We start from the raw sequence: 21,953 nt of genomic DNA, 5'->3' as shown, positions 1-21,953 counted from the left end.
GTGCTATTTGTTTGTATCTGTTGGTGTATTTTTGTGAATGCAACTTTAAATTCAGAACACAGATTTGAGATTATTGTCCACGAACGTTCAACTTCAGAAGTTTTCACACCTGGGCTGATGTACTGACATGTACTGCATGCACTAAAACAATGGCTACTTCTTATTATTACTAATCATTAGGGATAAATTATGTTTTTAATAAATTGACAGTTTATCAGGTTTTACCTGTTAGTCACAAATTACAGGAATGTTCATGACTTGATAACAGTGTGCTACCAAATTTCTTAGATTTAAACATAAAGCATAAATACTAATACATTCTGAAATTCAATTCTATTTTTCAAGAAATAAAAAATGCATTGAATAAACTATATTGAATTAATGAACTGAATTAATGTATTGGATTAAAACAATTAAGCCTAATTGTAATTGTTAAACATCTACAGTATATGAAAAATATAAAAATAAGAGGCCGTCCTGCATTTACAGGTCAGAAAACAACACAGCTCAAAGGCCTGTGTGCTATACTCATAAAGGAAGTTGTGGTTACTCAGTGATGGTTGTAAGTGTGGTAATGTGGAAGATTACTGACAGATGTTGCCCGGTTTCACAGACAAGGCTTAAACTAGTCACACTAAAATGAAAGTTTAAGCTGTCTTTACTGAAAATAACTTGCCCAAACATTTCTTAAAAAATATCATTGCCATTGTTTTGTCTCAAGATGCACACCAGTAATGTTTTTATCTAAGGCATTTCATTAAAAGCGACTTAAATATCCCAATTTAACTAAGGCATAGTCCTGGATTAAGCTAAATCTTGTCTTTGAAACCGGGAGTCCTGCTTCTCTCTAAATGTCTAAATAGTTTTTAATACTTTTTCTGATGTTGTGCAGAATTTCATGCTTCATTCATGTAGTTGATTCAATTTAAAAACGCGTGGAGCACACATTAGTGTAAGCACTTCCACTCAAATGCTACTAGAAAATGGAAATTAAAACTAAAAAATGGAAATTGATTTGCATCATCCATCTACCTGATTCTATCTGGTTCATTTTTAGATGCCAAGATGAATGTCACAAGTTCACTACACAGAATCATGACTTCAAATATAATTTCAGGAAGAATGTTCCTGTCAAGTGGCAACCTTGAATAAGGTTGTGGAATAAGATTGTCTTTGTCAGCATCACAACTACAAGGTCATAACCACCACGGCAGTATATAAGGGGTGGTTCACTGGAACATTGTACTCCACGCAGTAAGATGAAGAGACTGCTGATTCTAACTGCTCTTTTTGTAGCCGTCTTTGGCAAAGTGACTTTTGAGGGGTGAGTTGAAAAATCTTGTTTTGATAATTATAGTAACTAAAAGTTACTATAAATAAAAAAATATATAAAAACTGTCCGCAAAGGAATCCTTCACAAAATGGGAGAAAACCAACGTGACAATGATGCTATCTGCGGCTTATACATCCTCTCAAATTAAACTTAAAAATCATAATTATTTACTTACATTTTTGACATAAAAATAGTGAATTAGTGCAAATTCACATTTTTCATTATAGTATGGCATTTGGACTGTATGTGAAATACATAGTTTGTCTATGAATTTGCATTAATGGGTGACATGCTGTTTAAATGTGTCTTTATAAAAGAAGATAACTTGAAATTCAATCAATTTTGGGGGTGAAATATCTTCCCTTTATAAAAAAGTCAGTTGTTAAAACCGCAATGACGTCTAACATCATCACATTGAGTTGTGCTCATATAGCATTATTCAAGGCTGCATTATTAGAGATCATCTCGATGTCTTTGTAGACATCAGGTTCTTCGGATCACTGCAAAAGATGCAGCACACATCACTCTCCTGAAAGAGCTCTCTGCGCAGGAGGATCTTGGTGTAAGTCCAGAGATGATCGCTTCAGATCTGCTGAAATAAAGACAACATTACATAAAACTCCAAGTTCATTAGGTCAATAAACATATGCACTTCAGATGTTTTTGTTTCTTGAGTTTAGCTAGACTTTTGGATGGAGCCCGTTCGTGAGTCTCTTCCCGTTGATGTCCGTGTCCCATTCGACAGTCTCCAGGCTGTCAGGGCTTTCCTGGCATTCAATAACATCCAGTATCGTGTCATGATCGAGGATGTCCAGGTGGGACTAAAAAAGCTGAAAAGATAATCAGAATGTAACTTTAACGTTTTAACTTTTGTGACGTTTATGGTTTTCTTCTTAAGGATTTGCTGGATGAGGAGCGACATTCGATGTTAAAATATCGTGCTGTTAGTACTGATGACTTTATCTACAGCAACTACCATGACTTGAAATCTGTAAGTGGAGCATAACTTTAATTCAGATAATTGACTATTCAATATATGAATTACAATGATAGACACTGAAATTGGCTTGTCCATGAACTCGTATGTGTTTTTAATTCATTTCTGTGTTTCTTTCAAAAGAAAAGAACTTTGAATTATTTGTTTATCATTTCACTGGTTTCAGATTTACTCATTCATGGATATGCTAGTGGACGAAAACAAAGGTCTTGTTAGCAAAATTGTGATTGGTCGGAGCTATGAGGGCCGCCCTTTGAATGTCCTGAAGGTAGGTCACATTCCTTTTCCATTTCCATTTGGCCGATGCTTTTATCTGAAGTGATGAAGCTACACATTTTATCAGTGTGTGTGTAACCTTGTGGGCTATAACGCAATGCTCTAACCACTGAGCCACAGGAACACAATCCTATAGACCTATTACATTCACCGAATAAATGTTTGTTCACTTGCTTTGGTTTTTGCAATACTGACATAAATTAGTGACTCTTTGACATAACATTTATGTTGGGACAAAATGAATCACTTTTATTAAACAACTGAAAGTGATATAATTACTATTAATCCAAACCATCCCCATATTTATTTTAGGCATAATTCTAATTACATATTGTAAGATTATAGATTTAGGTGTATAATAAAATTATGAGTTGATGTTGTGTCTAACTCAGTTCAGCACTGGATCAGGTCGTCCTGGTATCTGGATCGACACTGGCATCCACGCCAGAGAGTGGGTCACACAGGCCAGTGGAATCTGGTTTGCCAAGAAGGTTAGTATATTTCATCTTCTGACATCAAATATAAATATTCAACATGATTTTTTGATGTAAATAAAATACATGGTTAGTATAATGGAATGTAAATATGTGAACACACATTTGCCTTTCATTGCATAGATAGTGAAGGATTACCGCAATGACCGCATCCTCAAAGCCATCCTTAAGAAGTATGACATCTTCTTGGAGATTGTCGTAAACCCTGATGGCTACCAGTTCACCCACACCACTGTGAGTTTTAGAATTAGAGCAGATACACATTAATTTCAATTAAACTATTTATTAAGAAAATGTGTCAGATTCATTCTCAAATTTCTGCTAGAAATCTTATATTGTGAAACACGCTTTTTTGTTTGGTTAAGAACCGCATGTGGCGTAAAACCAGAAAGCCAAACCCCGGCTCCAGCTGTGTTGGAGTTGACCCCAACAGGAACTGGGATGCTGGTTTTGGAGGTGAAGTGCTATAGATTCGCCGTGATGCTGTTGTTGTGATGTAAATGGTATGTAATACCTTCTTGTATTGCTCTGTTTCGTCTATAGGGCCTGGATCTAGTGACAATCCCTGTGAAGCGACCTACCGTGGACCCAGCCCTCATTCAGAGCCTGAGGTCAAAGCCATTGTGGACTTTGTCACAACTCATGGCAAAATCAAGGCTTTTGTGTCTATTCACAGCTTTTCCCAAATGCTTCTCTACCCATACGGATACACACATACTCCTGCCAAGGACCAGGCAGAACTGGTACGCATGAAAACACACTGTTCTAAATACACTGAATGAATTGGATTTGAAATAAAATCTGTATTGTCATTTCAGAATATGGTCGCCAGAAAGGCTACCACTAAACTCCAGTCTTTGTATAACACTCGCTACACTTACGGCAGCATCATTACCGTCATCTGTGAGTTTCATGGAATGGTCCTGTTTACAAACCTCTGGTCACTTTCATAATGTGGTCTGCATGGTAACAATCTCATTGCTTTTAGACCAAGCCAGTGGAGGTACTATTGATTGGACCTATAACCAGGGCATCAAGTACTCCTACACCTTTGAGCTGAGGGACACCGGTCGCTATGGTTTCATTCTGCCTGCCAATCAGATCATCCCCACTGCTCAGGAGACATGGCTCGCTCTAAAGGTTATTATGAAGCATACCAAGAATAATCCATATTAAATATACAACTATATGTTAATAGTGAATCAAAGTGGATAAATAAAAATGTACTTATCATATTTCCATGATTCCAGTCTTTGTTCCACATTTTAGTGTAGATTATTTTATGAATCCGTCAAAATGTAAGGCTGACCTTCAATAAGTTTTTGATGGATGTTAAAAGGGTGTTAAAATTATATCTGGCTGATCTGACCCGTGATGGACAGAATTTTTGTAAACTTGAGATGATCGTTTTTTTACTTTTATCTGTTTGTTTTCTTGTGCCGTTTTTTCTGCAAAGCTTGCTGTCCACACAAATATTCAAAACCGCAGCTTTTTCTATGTGGGAGTACCTGGTGTTGTGCCGAGAAATGCACCCCTGCCAGATTATTCTATTTCATTTTGATTTCAGTGGATCTTTTTAAAAGTGAAACAATCCCGGGTAGTGAATAAAAGAAAAAGCTCTAAAAAATATTTTGTAAAACAGTTTCGTATTTACAGTTAAATAGGATACAAGACGCTATTTTGTACATTTGATGTTGGGATAATTTTGATCAATTTTGCACATAAACTAATGAAGTCCATGGCAGCTCGGGTGTATGTTACCAAACAAGACATTTTATTTTTTTAGATTGTGAAATATCTGAATTTACATATTAGTTCAGAAGAGCAGGAAACAACTTCACTCAAAAACTCATAGACGTGTGTTGGACGTATAGAGGAAGCTGTGTTTACTCACTGTTGGTTGTAAAATGGGTGTGGTGATGTGGACCATTTCTAACAGACTTCATACGTTCCGCTTCTCTCCACTTTGCTGATGTGCCTTGCATTAAATGTGAAAGACAACATGTGAGCACTGTTATCTGCTTCCACTGAAGTACTGATGGTAATAAAAATAGAATTGCTATACAGTTTTGTCATGATGTGATATTTATCTGACCCTGTGTGTGTTTTATCACTTTATCTTTGGTAAGTTTTTGCTTGCGCAATCAATACGATGTAATTTCTTTTTTTGACTTTGCGCTGTTTTAGACAGTACACTACAAGGACACTACAAGAAAAGGTTCTTGAAAATGTCACTTTCATTGCTAAATTTAGTAACAGGGCAGACAAACAGCTGCATTATTCTCACCCATTACACTTACACTCAAGTTGCAATGTTATACAAATACAGCAGGCTTGTCTGTCCATATTTAGCCTCAACTAATAACTGCTCTTGATAGAATAAAGTACAATAGAGTATTTCCTCTCTGTTCCACAAAACTACACACACTAAACTGAAATGGTTTCAGAAATTGACAACCTGTTCACACTTGACCACACCTGTTGTACAATTATCTGTCTTCGTTTTTATAGGCTTGGATTAATGTTAATGGGAAATAATTTTCTACAGTTTTTTTTTTATTTTTCTTAGTCAACTTGTGTCATTGAGGACATTTTACAAAAATAATATGTTGGATTCCTAATTCATAATAACAATTTCCTCCCACCTATCCATCTCATCAAACACACATTTGAAATGATAAGGACTTATAAAACACAATAATTTCAATGGAATTATTAATTCACTCAACCAATAAAAAAGCAGTATATATTTAGCTCGGTTGCATAATCAGAAATTGACACTTATCAAAACAGAATTAAACGTTTTTGTGAATATTAAGCTGCAAAGCTGCACAAAATAGGCAAGCATGCTTTAACGTTAGTGTTGAATAAGATTGTGGGAAGCAAAGCAGCAGGTTTATATGTCTCTGTCAGCAACACAACTACAAGGTCGTAACCAGCATTGCTGTATATAAGGGTAGTTCATGTGAATGTTCTACTCTACGCGCAAGATGAAGGGGCTACTGGTTCTGACGGCTCTTTTTGTAGCTGTCTTTTGCAAAGAGACTTTTGAGGGGTGAGTTGAAAAATCTTGTTTTTAGAAATGTTGCAGTGCCAACTAAAACCAATGTTTCTTTGAATGAAAAATACTAATAATCAAATTAACAGGACACAATGGAGATTTATATTAGTCTCCATTGAGCCTGTTTGTTCATTGGCAAAAAAGTTTTATTATTTCTTTAAAATATGACTTTACATGAAAATAGTGAATTATGATCAAATATTTTTTATTAGTAGTATCAAGCATTTGGACTACATGTTAAGTATTCTTGTTTATGTAGCCTATTTGCTTAAATGGCTAACGTATGGTTTGAATAAAATAAAATCTATTAAATACTAAAGCCACATATGATGAGTTCATATCGATATCTTTGTAGACATCAGGTTCTTCGGATCACCGCACAAGATGCAGCACAGATCGCTCTCCTGAAAGAGCTCTCTGAACAACAACATCTTAGGGTACGTCATTGTAGAGATAAAAAAAAAAATCTGTTGGAACAAAAGCAACATTTCAACAAAACTATAGATGATCATGTTATAGGCCAATAGACAGATTTTTGATGTTTCCTCTTAAGATGGACTTTTGGATGGAGCCCATTCACGAGTCTCTTCCTGTTGATGTCCGTATCCCATTCGACAGTCTCCAGGCTGTCAGGGTTTTTCTGGCATTCAATAACATCCAGTATCGTGTCATGATCGAGGATGTCCAGGTGGGACTCTATTCTAAAATATTTGGAATATTACTGTAATGTTAACTCATGGAACTTTGGTTATTGTAGCTTTAATATAACCATTTTAGCAGATTGGTACAATAATCATGTCTATTTACGTTATATCACATTCGATACTTTTTAATGATCACTGCATGAATAATGATGAGTTTGATGATATTATTCGTGTTCCATAAGGATTTGCTGGAGGAGGAGCAACGTCAGATGTTAAAACATCGTGCTGTTAGCACTGATGACTTTATCTACAGTAACTACCATGACTTGAGCACTGTAAGTGGAGCACAAAACTCACTATTGAATTACATTGAAATGGCTTCTTCATGGCAATATTTGCCTGCCTATGAGGTGTTAATGTTTTAAGTTTGAATCATTTCTATGTGCATCTTTCATAAGAATGTGGCTTATTTATTGTTATGCTGGTTTCAGATTTACTTATTCATGAATATGCTCGTGGCAGAGAACAGCGGTCTGGTTAGACAAATTCAAATTGGTCAGAGCTACGAGGGTCGCCCTTTGAACGTCCTGAAGGTATTCAGTTAAGGCCTAATATTAACCATTACATCTGGCAAGATTTGGAGAATTGGAAGGTTGTATAAAATGATGCTGTCTGTATCTTAATCATTTATTTGTCTCACACAGTTCAGCACTGGAGCAAACCGTCCCGGCATCTGGATCGACACTGGCATCCACTCCAGAGAATGGGTCACACAGGCCAGTGGAATTTGGTTTGCCAAGAAGGTTAGTCTGTTTGTTCTTCTGACTGCAAATCCAACCTACATGACATGGTTTCAAAATACATTGTTAGTAAGGCATACTAATTTATACACACGTATTTCTGTTTTTTTGTGCAGATTGTGAATGACTACGGACGCGACTCCATCCTTACAGACATCCTTAACAAGTATGACATCTTCCTGGAGATTGTCACCAACCCTGATGGCTACCAGTTCACCCACAGCAGCGTGAGTGTTTAAAACAACAGCTTTTACTTGAATTATTGAAAATGTTGAAAATGATGTGTTAGAGACTGTGACTCCATTAAATTGTAAAACACACTTGTATCTTTGGTTAAGAACCGCATGTGGCGTAAAACCAGAAAGCCAAACCCCGGCTCCAGCTGTGTTGGAGTTGACCCCAACAGGAACTGGGATGCTGGTTTTGGAGGTGAAGTGCTATAGATTTGTTGTGATGCTGTTGTTATGATGTAAATGGTATGTAATACCTTCTTTTATTGCTCTGTTTCGTCTATAGGGGGTGGTTCTAGTAACAATCCCTGTACTGAGACCTACCGTGGACCCAGCCCTCATTCAGAGCCAGAGGTCAAAGCCATTGTGGACTTTGTGAAATCTCACGGCAACATCAAGGCTTTTGTGTCCATTCACAGCTATTCCCAAATGCTCCTATACCCATACGGATACAAGTCCACTCCTGCCAAAGACCAGGCAGAACTGGTGTGCATGTTAAAAACATACTGTTTTAAATACAGTACATGAAATGTATTGAATTTGATACGATTTAAAGTCAATTCTGTATTGTCACAACAGCATGAGCTAGCCAGAAAGGCCATCACTGAACTGCAGTCTTTGTATAACACTCGCTACACTTACGGCAGCATCATTACCACCATCTGTAAGTTCTCTTTTTACAAACCTCTGGATTATTAAATCTTTCCCAGCACTATGTTTAAGAACTTTGTCACGTTCATAATGCTAACAATCTGATTGCTTTAGACCAAGCCAGTGGAGGTACTATTGATTGGACCTACGACCAGGGCATCAAGTACTCCTACACCTTTGAGCTGAGAGACACCGGTCGCTATGGTTTCATTCTGCCTGCCAATCAGATCATCCCCACTGCTCAGGAGACATGGCTCGCTCTGATGGCCATTATGGAGCACACTAAGAATAATCCATATTAAACATACAGCAGAATTTCAGTTATGAGGCATGAAGGAGTGTGAATCGGAAACTGCAGAAATAACCCCAGACTGATAAACGTTGCATTAAAACAAATGAAACATTGTTTGTCACTCATTACAGGTTTGAAATATTTGCAGTAAACATGAATAATATTGCATTTACTGGATATATAACAAACTTGGTATTTTCATCATATACAATAAAGAAATATTATACCCAAAATTAAAATGTTGTCACTATTTACTTGTTTTTCTTTTGTGCAACGCAAAATAAATTTTGAAGCATGTATTGTCCAGAAACAATATCATAATTAAAAGACTTATACATATTACTTAAGAAACATTATGATAAATATTCCTTGAAGTAAACATCAGGTTCCAAAGCAATTGTACTGACAGGTACGCCCACCTTACTTGCGTATACATTTGGGCGGTCTTAGTCAAATCATACCATGAACTGACGTAGATTCGTGGGGGTGTGGTTACACGAGGCATTTCAGGCAGGTCTGGGTGAGCATTCGCTTTTAGATAGAATGCATCTTTTGTTCCGACACTTTAATTTTTGCAATTTTACGTGTCTAATACATGCATGGGCAACTTATAGCACACCAAAGACACAGAAAAACACGTGTTCGCGCAATATGACCCCTTTAATGTTCCACAGAAAAAGAGTCACACACAGGTGTTGAATGACACAAGGGAGAATTCTGTCATTGCTAAAAGTGATTGCTTGATGGATAAGGGAGTTAAAAATGAGCACAACAGCAAATTGACAGACGTGTGAGCATGAGCAGAGTCAAATGTGTAAAGTGAGCATGTGCTTAATGTGCAACAGATGGCTTACTGTTTGGCGTCAAATAGAAGGGTAAACAATAGTCACGAACAGTAAAATACAAGAAAGAAACATTTTCTAATATTATAAGTGGATATTGGGGGAAAATATACAACGTTTATGATACTGTCGCCTTGGAGTTAAAAGGTTCTATCTGCGTTCTGAGCAGTTTTGACATAAGCTTTATGTCAGCTATAAGTTTTAGCCTTCATTTTGACTTTGTAGATAAACCTTTTTGTTTTCAAGAAAACGTCGCAAACATAAAGAAAAACATTATAGCGGCAACAACATAAACAATTGTTAGTGGCCCAAACTTAACTTCCAGTAGACCTCCACAAAGAATCAATAGCTGTTGAGTAGTTTTAATTTAATTTAATACAATGAATATACAATAAAATATTTATATAACTGAAAATTAAAAAATAAATTGTTATATCATAACCAAACACAGACTGAAAGTTAACTTCAGGCCAGGCGCGTGCGTCCGATGAAACCGTCTATGTGAGACATTACTGAGACATAGCATCAAACGTCATATAACATTACAAACCTCAAAGCACTGTGAATATTGATAATGGGCTCAACTTTAGGCAAACTGTGAACAAGACAACTGATACAATTTCGTCATTTAATCATCAGGAAACCATGACGCAAAGAAATGAAATAAAGAATAAAACGAGTTTGCTTGTCAACATACTATGAGGTGCTATTTATATAACAGGCAAGAAAACAGATGCAGTGTTCTCATCAAACTCTACCTTTAGCATCGGCTGGTGTTGTATAAGGTTGTGAGAACCAAAGCAGCAGGTGTGTTTGCCCTTACTAGCTCGAGTCATAACCACAGTAGCAGTATATAAAGAGCTCTTACTCTATCTCCGGTCCACTTTTCAAGATGAAGGGGCTTTTGGTTCTTACTGCTCTTTTTGCGGCAGTGTTAGGCAAAACGACTTTCGAGGGGTAATGTTGTTGCAATGAATCAGACTACAATATCAGTAAAAAATATTTTATACAAAAAATAGGAAGAAATTTTTGATCAAAACTGATGTATTTGCAGAAATCAGGTTCTTCGGATCACCGCACAAGATGCAGCACAGATCACTCTCCTGAAAGAGCTCTCTGAACAGCAACATCTTGGGGTACGTCATTGTATCTCCATAAACCCTACTATTGCTATTTGTTAAAGTTATCCATCACGACAAACTTTTAAATAAAACTCTTACATTTTCATTTGGTCAAGCTGGACTTGTGGATGGAGCCCGTTCATGAGTCTCTGCCTGTGGATGTACGTGTTCCTTTCAACAGTCTCCAGGCTGTCAGAGCTTTCCTGGCATACAATCACATTCAGTATCGTGTCATGATTGAGGACGTCCAGGTAGAAATAACTAGACGTAAAAAATTACGAAATATGTGCACTACCAGTATTTTAGATGGAATCAAACTAACATATAAAATTCATTGAAACAATAGTATAAAATACATATACAGTTGTAGACAAAAGTGATGTCCGTGGGGGCATATTTGTACAATATTGGCTTTTAATTCCCCCTCATCTTAGATTTAACCAAAATATGATGTGCATTGTACAAAATGGTCAAAACACAATGACCAGTTGAACATTTTTAATGGGATTCATATTGTACCACCAGGATTTGCTGGATGAGGAACAACGTCATATGTTAAAATCTCATGTTGTTCTGAGAACTACAGATGACTTCGACTATGCGAACTACCATGAGCTGAGTACTGTAAGTGGAACACAGCTCATTGCTACAGCACTAGCATGTAGATTTATGAGTGTCTTACCTTGTCAGCGATACTTTTTTAAAATGAAGTAAATTGTAGTCACAATTAATATTTTGTCATGACCATTCTGATTTCAGATTAACTCATTCATGGATATGCTTGTGGCAGAAAACAACAATCTGGTTAGCAAAATCGTGATTGGTCAGAGCTATGAGGGCCGCCCCCTCAACATCCTGAAGGTAGGTAATGATCCTAAACAATACTTTGAAGATTTCTTAACATACTTTGACTTAGCAGGTATACTTGACAGATAAATGAAGAACTAAAAAATAGAGATGGATCTTTATGGAATCTCAATTTGCCGAAATAATTACATTTTTTATTCATAGCTCATATATTTCTCACATTTAGTTCAGCACTGGAGCAAACCATCCTGGTATCTGGATTGACACTGGCATCCACTCCAGAGAATGGATCACCCCCGCCAGTGGAATTTGGTTTGCCAAAAAAGTTAAATGAAATTCTTTTACATCAAATATTATTTACTTTGCATGCTTTAAAGGTGCTGTGTGTATAGTTTTTTGGAGGATCTATTGACTGAAATGCAATATAATACATAACTATGTCTTCAGAGGGATATAAAGACTTTACAAAATGAAGCAATTTTTATAACCTTAGAATGAACTATTTCTATTTACATACACCGCGGGTTCCCATACATGGAATTCACCATGTTGTTTCTAGCAGCAAAATACATTATCTACTTTGGCAAAGAAGCAAAAACGTGATGACATCTTATCTTAGTCCTCAGCCACCGTAGTGCTTCGAAAGGGAGGGGTGGAGTGAGCCATTGGTTGCAATTCATAACCTTACCACTAGATGCCGCTAAATTTCATACACTGGACTTTCAATGACTAAAACACATAGGCTATTTGTTGGTTAAAACAATTAGCAATTTATACTTCAAGACTTTATACCATAGTCCATTTGATGGTTCGTCTATTTGTTTTTCTGACAGCATAAACAACCTAGTACAACAGAATACACAGACCTATTTTTATTCCATAGATTGTGAACGACTACGGACGTGACTCCGTCCTTACAGACATCCTCAACAACTATGACATCTTCTTGGAAATCGTCACCAACCCCGATGGCTACCAGTACACCCACACCAGTGTGAGTTTAGTGAATGGCTGGAAAATTGCACATTCTAACCAATTTGACTACATGTAATGGCAATTCACCTCAACTGATCTCAGATTTGGTTTCAATTGTATAATTGGGTTGTTTGTTAGGTTAAGAACCGTATGTGGCGTAAAACTAGAAAGCCAAACCCTGGCTCCAGCTGTGTCGGAGTTGACCCCAACAGGAATTGGGACACTGGTTTTGGAGGTGAGGTGGTTAGCATAGTTTGGTTTGCTTTGTTATTGCACGTTAAAGATTGTAGTTTCACTTGGTTGATGGGTTTTTGAAATTGTACTAAAATGGTATATTTCACAGGCAAATCAAAATTTCCCTATGTTTTACTCACCCTCAAGGCATCCTGACTGAATATGACTTTCTTCTTGAAGAATAATTCAGTCGAAGTTATAATACCACGTATCATTTTACTTCCAAGCGGTAGAATGGGAGTGAATAGGCGTCGACTTTTTGAAGCTCCAAAAAGTGCATCCATCGATCAAAGAACTGCTCGACACGGATCTCAGGTCTTAACAAAGGTCTTCTGAAGCGAATCGATGCATTTAAGAGAAATATCCATATTGACAGAGCTATTAACATTGGTGTCTAGCTTCCGTTATCCCTCGGCTGCACGTGAACCTGAGGCTTGTTTTTCCGGCAAATGACGGTGACGAAAGCTCCCGCGTAGAGGAGGGAGCATCCTATTGGAACAAAACGATAAATGCCGCATTGGAAGTAAAATGATACGTGGTATTATAACTTTGACTGAATTATTCTTCAAGAAGAAAGTCATAATCAGTCAGGATGCCTTGAGGGTGAGTAAAACATAGGGAAATCTTGATTTGCCTTTGAAATATCCCTTTAAACCTTTGTTCTGTCATTCATCCTTAGGGCCGGGTGCAAGTGGCAATCCCTGTGATGAGACCTACCATGGACCCAGTCCTAACTCTGAACCTGAGGTCAAAGCCATTGTGGACTTTGTGAAATCTCACGGCAACCTGAAGACCTTTTTGTCCATTCACAGCTATTCCCAAATGCTCCTCTACCCATACGGATACAAGTCCACTCCTGCCAAAGACCAGGCAGAACTGGTATGCTTGCTAAAAACTAATTGTTTTAAATAAACTGAAAGTCTTGGATTTGATAACATTTTAAAGTCAATTCTGTATTGTCTCGACAGCATGAGCTTGCCAGAAAGGCTACCGCTGAACTGCAGTCTTTACATAACACTCGCTACACTTACGGCAGCATCATTACCACCATCTGTAAGTTCATCTTACATTGAACCTGCTTCCAAGCTTTAATGGAACTGATTTATTGTTGTTTTGGTGTCACTATTAAAATCTCTCTTTCATCAGATCAAGCTGATGGAGTCACCATTGACTGGACCTACGACCAGGGCATCAAGTACTCCTACACCTTTGAGCTGAGAGACACCGGTCGCTATGGTTTCATTCTGCCTGCAGATCAGATCATATCCACTGCTGAAGAGACCTGGCTTGCTCTGACGGTTATTATGGAGCACACCAAAAATAATCCATATTAAACATAAATTTCAGTGATGAATCAAAGCACATAAAAGAGTTAAAAATGAAATAACATAAAAAACAATGTGATCACTGATGTTTTACACTACACAATGTGTTTTGGGAAATAATCCTCATATCATATAAAAGTTTCAAACACAGTTAGAAATTATAAGGCTGACTTTACAAAAGGCCTTTAACATCCATCGTGAAAAATTAGGTAACCATTTTTTTTCTGGATTTACTATTTATAATTACATGTTTAAGTAAAATTATCTGTTTTATTCATTCTGTAAACTAGTGACAACATTTCTTCCAAATTCCAAATGAAATATAGTTTTTTATTTGCATTTATTCGCAGGAAATTGAAACGTACTCACTGGTCAAAATAACAAAAAAGATGTTTATATTCATGTTTGAACAACACGATACTATTGTTTTTACATGTATCAGTTAAAAAATGAATACAGTATATGATCAAATAAGCCTGATTTTTTTACACCTGTCACGTGTCTTTGCTGTCTTACACATTACTGTTGGGTGACTTTGTCATACCTGAGGTTGAAATTCAACTCACTTGACTAAAATTAACAGAATACATTCAGTAATCCGGAGTAAAGGCAAAACTACAGTGATCTCTTAATATTTTCCTCAGCTGTATAGACAGTTTCATCGGACGCACATGCCTGGCCCGAAGTTAACTTACTTTGGTTATATATAACAATTTATTTTATATTTAATTTGTATAAATAATAATTTATATTAATATTTTATTGTTTATTAATTGTATTAAATTAAATTAAAACTACTCATCAGTTATTGATTCCAATTGCTTAGGTCTACCAGAAGTTAAGTTTGTTTATGTGTTTGCTGCTAAAACGTTGATATTTGGTTAATGTCTGAGCATGAGCATGCTCATAATAACACAATGCAAAGGACAAGCTTAAGGTGCAACAGCAAACACAGATGGCTTAGTTGCAAAAATCTGATTTAATGAGGTCACAAGGTATTCAAAAAGCATTCTAAACATCATAGCACTGTAAACATGAATTGTGTGTTAAACTTTAGGCAAACTGTGGTAAAGACAATTGAATTTGCAATGTTATTTTATGTCCAGCAAACCACGATGCAAAGACCATAAATAATGAACAAATATGCTCCAATGTGCTATTTTTAGTAACAGGCATGGAAACATGCAAAGTTCTCATCCATTTAAGAAATATCTTGACGACACCATTTTGGATACCGGGTCCACAAAGTTTAAGAGGTTAAAAGGATATTTCACCCAAAATGAAAATTCTGTCATAATTTACTCACCTTCGAGTTGTTCCAAATCTGTTTAAATTTCTTTGTTCTGATGAACACAGAGAAAGATATTTGGATGAATGCTTATAACCAGACAGATTTAGCCCCCCATTGACTGCCATAGTAGGAAAAAATACTTAATCTTTTGGCAACTCGGCAAACACTGCTGGTCAGCGAGTTTTCTCAACTATTTAACGTTTATAACGTGCCAGTTTAAAATACAATTCAGGAAGTTATCAATTGGGTCTACAATATAAAATGAATCTTTATTCAGACGTATAATACAAAATAACCAGTAGGTAGTCATCATAGATTAAATTAAATTCTTCATTGGTCAATAAAACAAAGTCTGTAAAAGAACTAGGAAAACTGATTTCCGTCAGGAAATTTAGTCAGAACACATTCTGGCATCAGCTCCGGTAAAAACAAGTAGTTTCTTCTTTTAGCTTTTCAAAAGGCAAAGCAGAACATCATACACAGCAACATGTCTTAATCTCCACGAATACCAGCTATTACAAATATCACAGTTTAGTTGATTGTGAGCTGCACTTAGAGATACATCTCATTTAAAGGGAAAGTTCAACCAAAAATAAAAATTCTGTCATGAATTATTCCAAACCTGTATAATTTTTTTGTTCTATTGAACACAAAGAAAGATATTTAGAAGTTTGCAACGGAGATTTCTGGGACATCATTGAAATGGTTGTCAGAGGTGCCCCAGAACTGTTTGTTTTTTCCTAAATTCTTTAAAATATTTTCTTTTGTATTCAACAGAACAAAAAATTAATAAAACAATAAATCTTTCAACTGTGGTAGTCAATGGTGCCCCAGACATCTCAGTTGCTAACATTGTTCCAAATATCTTTCTTTGTGTTCATCAGAACAAAGACATTTATACAGGTTTGGAACAACTTGAGGGTAATTAATGACAGAATTTTTGGGTGAACCATCACTTTAATAAAAATGGGTTAAATCGTTCTCCAAAAATTCAAACTAAAAAGCACCAAACAAACAAAAGGGCTACTCTTTCCACCCGTGTTAAGGCATCAAAACATCACATCTAAAATCTAAAGCACTGCAGCATAGCGAAACCATCATGCTCAATGCAAACATACTAGCATAGCACATCATAAGCGAAGTAAGATGACCACCAATAAGAATAGTCCATCCACTAAAACATCATCCATGTATCATGACAGAAGAACACTATATATGCGTTAAAATAGTAAAGAGTCATAACCAAAACACCATTTACCATCATAATAGAAAAAAATATTCTTGATGGCACAAAACAGAAAAAACATTGACAGCAATAAATGACAAAAAGAAAAATAATCTGGATTCTGCAGTGCAAGGCTCAAGTGTGAAGAAAGCAAATAAAGAAAAAAGTGCCAGTGAGAATTCAATCATGTTGCATTAAATACCAGTAAAAACAAAGAGAGAGATTGTGGAGTGTTCATCACAATTGTGTACAAGAATTCTGTTAAAGTAAAACAAAGCTTTATTTGCATTAGACTCAAAATGATAGTTCCGAAGGTGACTTGGCTCATTTCCAAGGTCGACTACTCCGTGACCAAGCACTCTCTGACCCCGCTATGGACGAACCTTGTCGACTGCTCCGAACACTTGACGCTTTGGAGCGAGCGCTGTTAGTGGACATTCTGCTGCTGAGGCGACCTAAAATGAAACCACAAAATTTAAAGGGACAGTTCTCCCAAAATATTCCCGGTATGCCAGTTACATGGCTTACAAGTGCAGCTGTGTTTACAATTATACACTTGTCACCATCTACTGGTGAGTAGTGCATACTACATTGAATACAGACACTTTCAATCAATTTGAAACGTGACTCACTGCTTGGCCCACTAGGTATGAACACCTCTTCCAGGTGAAGCTCGATTCTGCTGAGGTCCTCGGAGGTGAACCGCCACTTTTTCTCTGCTGGTTGTGGCGTCTGCTGCGGCACCGATCGTTTGCGACCTCCAGGCCCGGACGGTGACAGCAGACAGGAGATAGGAATGGAGCCGGTTGTCATTCCTTCAGGGAACTTCTGAACAACCACCTTTAACCCTTGTTGAGAAGATGGAGAATCATTGGACATCAATCAATGTTTTTTCAACACACAACCATCCCAAATGCCCAGAAACAGCAGGAACAAAGCCTCACCCCCTGATAGCATGAAGAGGTTCTCGAAGCCTCTTTCGCACATGGTGGTGGCCGCTTGACTCGCTATTCTTTCATCCTCATCGTACACGATTATGATCTTTCCTGGCGAATTTTTCTACATGGTTAAGTGAAATATGAAATTTCTCCCAGCAAAATCGTTGAGCCAACGTTACAAAGTCTGTCACATTGACCTTTAGTGTATTATAAAACCAATAAATGATAAAAGATTGCAATTGAAAACATTACATCAGAGTTTGGCAACAAAAGGATACATATTCAAGTACTTCTTTTGTGTATGGGTTCATTGTCCTTGATAAAGTTGCAATGGGATAATTATATGCTGTGGGTAAAACAGACAAAATCACCTCGTACATATCTTGTATTCTTCAAACAAAACACTGTTTGTCCTTCCGTGTAAGCTTCCTACCACTGATAATATGGCACTGGTCATATTCGTCTCTGTCCCGCACATCCAGCAAAAGATACGGACAGTCGGGGTACGGGGACTCTGTGTTATTGGAAGTAGACACTGGAGATAATCGAGCGGTCTTCTGCACGATCTTGTCGAGATCCATTTCTCCCACGCCACTGATGACACTATAAATAAAGCCATAGATTTTGGGTTACACTGAACTAGGACAGTCAGGTGTGCTCACTGTTACAGGTGAGTGCAAGTTATATGTCATTGTTCTTCCCCCCACAAGGTCTCTGCGGACGGAGTCCGATTGCACCACTCTGCTCCCTACATTGAGCTATTCTCAATGGAGCTTGGGGCCATGAGAAAGCAGCCTGGCCAATGAGAGCTCTTGTGGATGTACAATAGAGGAAATGTTAGAAGAAGATGATCCGTTAGATGCATAGAATGATTTTCTGGTTTCGCTGGATGAATTAAAGAGATTTGACTCTTTAGTTGGACTACCTTTGAAGAGTAGATCTAGGAGAAAAACCAACATCGCCAGCTTCGTTGTTAGTAATCAGTGGGGGAAGAATCGTAGACTGGGGGGAGCCGTTTGTCTGCTCTGAGAGATGGTCGGATGCTGGTGACTCCGAAAAAATTGAAACATCATCTAAAAGACACATTAAAAAACAAAGATACCAGAATTGTTTCAACATGTACAATGTATGGGAAAGAGAAACAATAAAAGCAACATGAAGAGAAGTGTAGGTGTACCGTCTAATCTTGCTATTTCATCTTTTATGTTGTCATTTTGATCCGACACTGACGCAACTTGGATTACCTGAGGAGACAAAAAATGAAAATACAGTCAAAAGTTTTGGCACACATTGTAGATTATTAGTAGTCATAAATATGAAATAACATTTATTTTAACAAATATATATTTTATAATATGCACTTGTCAGCTGCTTTTTGTTCACAATCTGGTGCAACTCTAAAAATTTTGTTTGGTGAAGAAATGTGCATATACAGTATAGGCTCAATTGTTTGTTTGTCTACAAAACTTATTTTGCATTCAAGCATTTAAGCATGTACTTAAAGTGATAGTTCATCCAAAAATGAACATTCTGTCATCATTTGCTCACCATCATGTCATTTCATACCTGCATAAATTAATTTGTCCTGATGAACACAGGGAAAGATATTTGGAAGAATGTTAGCAATTTTCAATTCTGTGACATCATTGACTGCCATAGTAGTAAAAATTAAATGGTAGTCAAAGGTCCACCAGAACTGTTTGTGTTCCTAAATTCTTCAAAATATCTCACTTTGTGTTCAACAGAACAACAAAATATATTTTTTTTCCCTATATGGTAGTGGATGATGTCACAGAACTGAAAATTGCTAACATTCTTACAAATATCTTTCTTTGTGTTTAACAGAACAAAGAAATGTGTATAGGGTTGAAACAACCTGAGGGCGAGTAAATGATGACATCATTTTTGAGTGAACTATCCCTTTAAGGATAAAAGCGGTTTTTACTTGTAATTTATATTACAATACCATTTCCCAAGTCGAATAAAAATGTACAAATTGCAAAGTAAACACTCAATTCAATCACAATCATCTTCACTTACCAGCTGTGCAAAAGTAGGGACTTTCAACCTTTTAAAAAGCTCATCCTTCCTATATCTGTAGTCTGAAAAAATACATATCAATCAATTCAGATGAACTACACTTAAACTTCAAGAACGTTTAAAAAAAACATCAACTTTGGTGCATTTTAGAAGTCACTGTAAATCTCTCACCTGGATCCTGAACATCACCATTTCTCATTTCATCATCATTTAGACAGCCATCGCTAATACTCACTCCCAAAATATCAAACTCCATTCTGATTAAACCTATACTCACTTAAAACATGTGTTCAACAAGGCTATTTCTGTTACAGACTGAGGTAAACTCCCCTAACAACTATTTATATCATTGGCAAGAACTTCAAGTCCAGCCTCACTACTAAACCCAATGCAGGATGCCAAGTGACACGGCTAGAAGAGGTTAGGTATAACAGTACCACCACAGACGAGATTTACAGAGGAATTACTGTAATTACAGTACAATCACATCTTCTGCTCACGCACCCTAAAAAGAACAAGGAATTCTTATACCTGAGAAATCAGAAAGAACTTGTAACAAGACGACCAATGTGGACAAAGCCAACTTTCTCTCTTTATCAGAGGGAGTAAATATCAACAGGACAAGGAATCTTCTGTTCACAACAAATGTACTTAAAGACAAAACAGATCTTAGAGGTCTGAAAGTTTATATCCAAAAGCAACAGTGAAGTGAATAATTAAATGTGGTTTCACATTTGCACAGTGAATGTTTATGTATTAAATCTGTAAAGATGGATGTATTTTATTCTGCAGAAAGACTTACTTTTTCGTACCTCCTCCAGTCTCTCCATATATTTTGTCAGGCTGCAGCCTATGGCAAATAAACTGGGTTAATCTATACAAATTTTAACTAAATACAATGGCTTTATAAAATGCTAACTACAGTTTCTGATTTCACAAAACAGGGAAACCTGTATCAAGTCGTGTTTTCACATGTTGAAATTTTGGGTTTTGTGGAATCCTTTTCTTCAAGTACTGAAAAAACACGGACACAGAATGACGATTTGACAAGCAAAAGGTGGTGTAAATGAAAAGAAATGTTTAGTATTTTGTCAGTTTTTTTAACTGTTTTCGACTGCACCAAAAATGCATGATGTCTGTTAACGTCACTGCAAATACGAAACAGGCGATCATGTCCACCACTTTAATAAAACAAGCTATTATAACACCTATAGGTTGATATATACGATCTGTTAATAGATTATAGATGGTTGAAATGCATACAACATGACAGCATAATGATTAATCTTGTGTTGATGGTCAGACAGGTAACGTTAGGTGATGGCAACGGAGCAACGTCGCGGTGTCAGATTCCCTTTAAACCGCATCTCCCCGTTGACAAATATCCCTTGACCCACCTTATAATGTAAATGTAAACCACAACCTTAGACGTTACATGTTGCGAAAAATGAAAACACCAACCTCTGAATCGCCAATACCCCGCTTTAACGACATCTTTCAGCAGCACGGCGGCTAACGTTAGCTTCCAAAATCAAAACTCAAAGCGTCGCGTTCTTGAGTAACGCTTTCGCTGATTGGTCCGTTGATTTGTTTATCCAATCAACGACGCTGTTTTACCGACGTCAATGTTGCGTATTGGGATTTTACCGTTTGGGGTTGTTGCTAAGCAACGACTTCACGTCCAACGCTGGTTTAGCCCACCTGTTGCACCTTTGGAGTAAGAGAAGAAGCCGGTTAGGCCGCGTGTACTTGTTCGATGCTTCTGTAGCTCTAGTTTCTCATGTGGATCGTTTTCTTTTTAAACGAAACCTTTGCTTATAATATTTGACTAGGCTATAAACTATTCACTGTACAGACACTGTAATCTTTTCAAGACAAGGTTGCAATTTTAGATCTAATCCCAATCCGCCTTCCAATCAGGTTCCATTGAGTGAAATATCTTTTCATTTTAATTTGTGACTTGTTTATGTATCTAGATCAATTAACAGTCGTATTATTAATGCATTTGTTTATATATTTTGAATATACTGAATTTTTTAGTTTACTTTGTTTGCTCGATTGTAACGCTACTCTGTCTCGATGATTCCGGGTGTGATTGTTCAGGTCTAGATGAACCGCGGCTGGTTTGAGACATGGGAAGTGGCTCAACATGAAGGCGTTTCACTTGTTTACTTTTAACAGCGAGAACAAATAGTTTCAAATGCAAGATTTTTATGAGCTTTACCTAAATAATGGCTTCTGTAATGGTAAGTACACAGTGTAAAGATACTCAAGTGCACAAGTATTTTTTTTATGTTTTAGCTAGCTATGTTTCGTTAGATCTTTGTGATTGTGCTGTGAGAAAGTTGTGTCTTTAGATGTGTAACGTTAACGTTAT

The 21,953-nt window shown here is 36.9% G+C and overlaps 5 protein-coding genes across 5 annotated transcripts in view; 4 read left to right on the top strand and 1 right to left on the bottom strand.

Annotated features, from left to right (window-relative positions):
• The first annotated feature begins 1,216 nt into the window (after positions 1–1,216).
• Positions 1,217–5,157, top strand: LOC130552127 (carboxypeptidase A1-like). Its single transcript, XM_057330243.1, has 11 exons — positions 1,217–1,324; positions 1,814–1,895; positions 2,014–2,148; positions 2,232–2,324; positions 2,497–2,598; positions 2,999–3,097; positions 3,224–3,334; positions 3,466–3,556; positions 3,644–3,843; positions 3,919–4,003; positions 4,089–5,157. Exons 1-11 carry the CDS (start codon positions 1,260–1,262, stop codon positions 4,274–4,276), a joined length of 1,251 nt encoding a protein of 416 aa, XP_057186226.1. The 5' UTR covers positions 1,217–1,259; the 3' UTR covers positions 4,277–5,157.
• Positions 5,158–6,090: 933 nt separating this feature from the next.
• Positions 6,091–8,788, top strand: LOC130551941 (carboxypeptidase A1-like). Its single transcript, XM_057329985.1, has 11 exons — positions 6,091–6,155; positions 6,517–6,598; positions 6,715–6,849; positions 7,048–7,140; positions 7,297–7,398; positions 7,510–7,608; positions 7,722–7,832; positions 7,944–8,034; positions 8,122–8,321; positions 8,415–8,499; positions 8,601–8,788. The coding sequence occupies exons 1-11, from the start codon at positions 6,091–6,093 to the stop codon at positions 8,786–8,788; spliced, it is 1,251 nt and encodes a 416-aa protein (XP_057185968.1).
• Positions 8,789–10,512: 1,724 nt separating this feature from the next.
• LOC130551944 (carboxypeptidase A1-like) lies at positions 10,513–14,091 on the top strand. Its single transcript, XM_057329988.1, has 11 exons — positions 10,513–10,577; positions 10,675–10,756; positions 10,858–10,992; positions 11,267–11,365; positions 11,501–11,602; positions 11,775–11,873; positions 12,432–12,542; positions 12,668–12,758; positions 13,437–13,636; positions 13,726–13,810; positions 13,904–14,091. The coding sequence occupies exons 1-11, from the start codon at positions 10,513–10,515 to the stop codon at positions 14,089–14,091; spliced, it is 1,257 nt and encodes a 418-aa protein (XP_057185971.1).
• A 963-nt stretch (positions 14,092–15,054) lies between these two features.
• cep41 (centrosomal protein 41) lies at positions 15,055–21,164 on the bottom strand. Its single transcript, XM_057330001.1, has 11 exons — positions 21,038–21,164; positions 20,527–20,590; positions 20,379–20,426; positions 19,577–19,638; positions 18,714–18,780; positions 18,462–18,609; positions 17,970–18,139; positions 17,815–17,882; positions 17,543–17,657; positions 17,231–17,446; positions 15,055–17,053 (listed from the first exon to the last, which is right to left on the bottom strand). The coding sequence occupies exons 1-11, from the start codon at positions 21,068–21,070 to the stop codon at positions 16,923–16,925; spliced, it is 1,122 nt and encodes a 373-aa protein (XP_057185984.1). The 5' UTR covers positions 21,071–21,164; the 3' UTR covers positions 15,055–16,922.
• Positions 21,165–21,296: 132 nt separating this feature from the next.
• poc1b (POC1 centriolar protein B) overlaps positions 21,297–21,953 on the top strand; it is a 30,465-nt gene continuing 29,808 nt past the window's right edge. The window contains exon 1 of the mRNA XM_057330000.1: positions 21,297–21,822. Coding sequence (XP_057185983.1) covers positions 21,808–21,822 — 15 coding nt within the window. The 5' untranslated portion in view covers positions 21,297–21,807. The remainder of the gene's footprint in view (positions 21,823–21,953) is intronic.

The sequence above is a fragment of the Triplophysa rosa genome, linkage group LG3, assembly GCF_024868665.1.
Source record: "Triplophysa rosa linkage group LG3, Trosa_1v2, whole genome shotgun sequence".
Lineage (NCBI taxonomy): Eukaryota > Metazoa > Chordata > Actinopteri > Cypriniformes > Nemacheilidae > Triplophysa > Triplophysa rosa.
The sequence above is the reverse complement of the archived record's forward strand: the minus strand, read 5'-3'. Positions and strand labels throughout refer to the sequence as shown.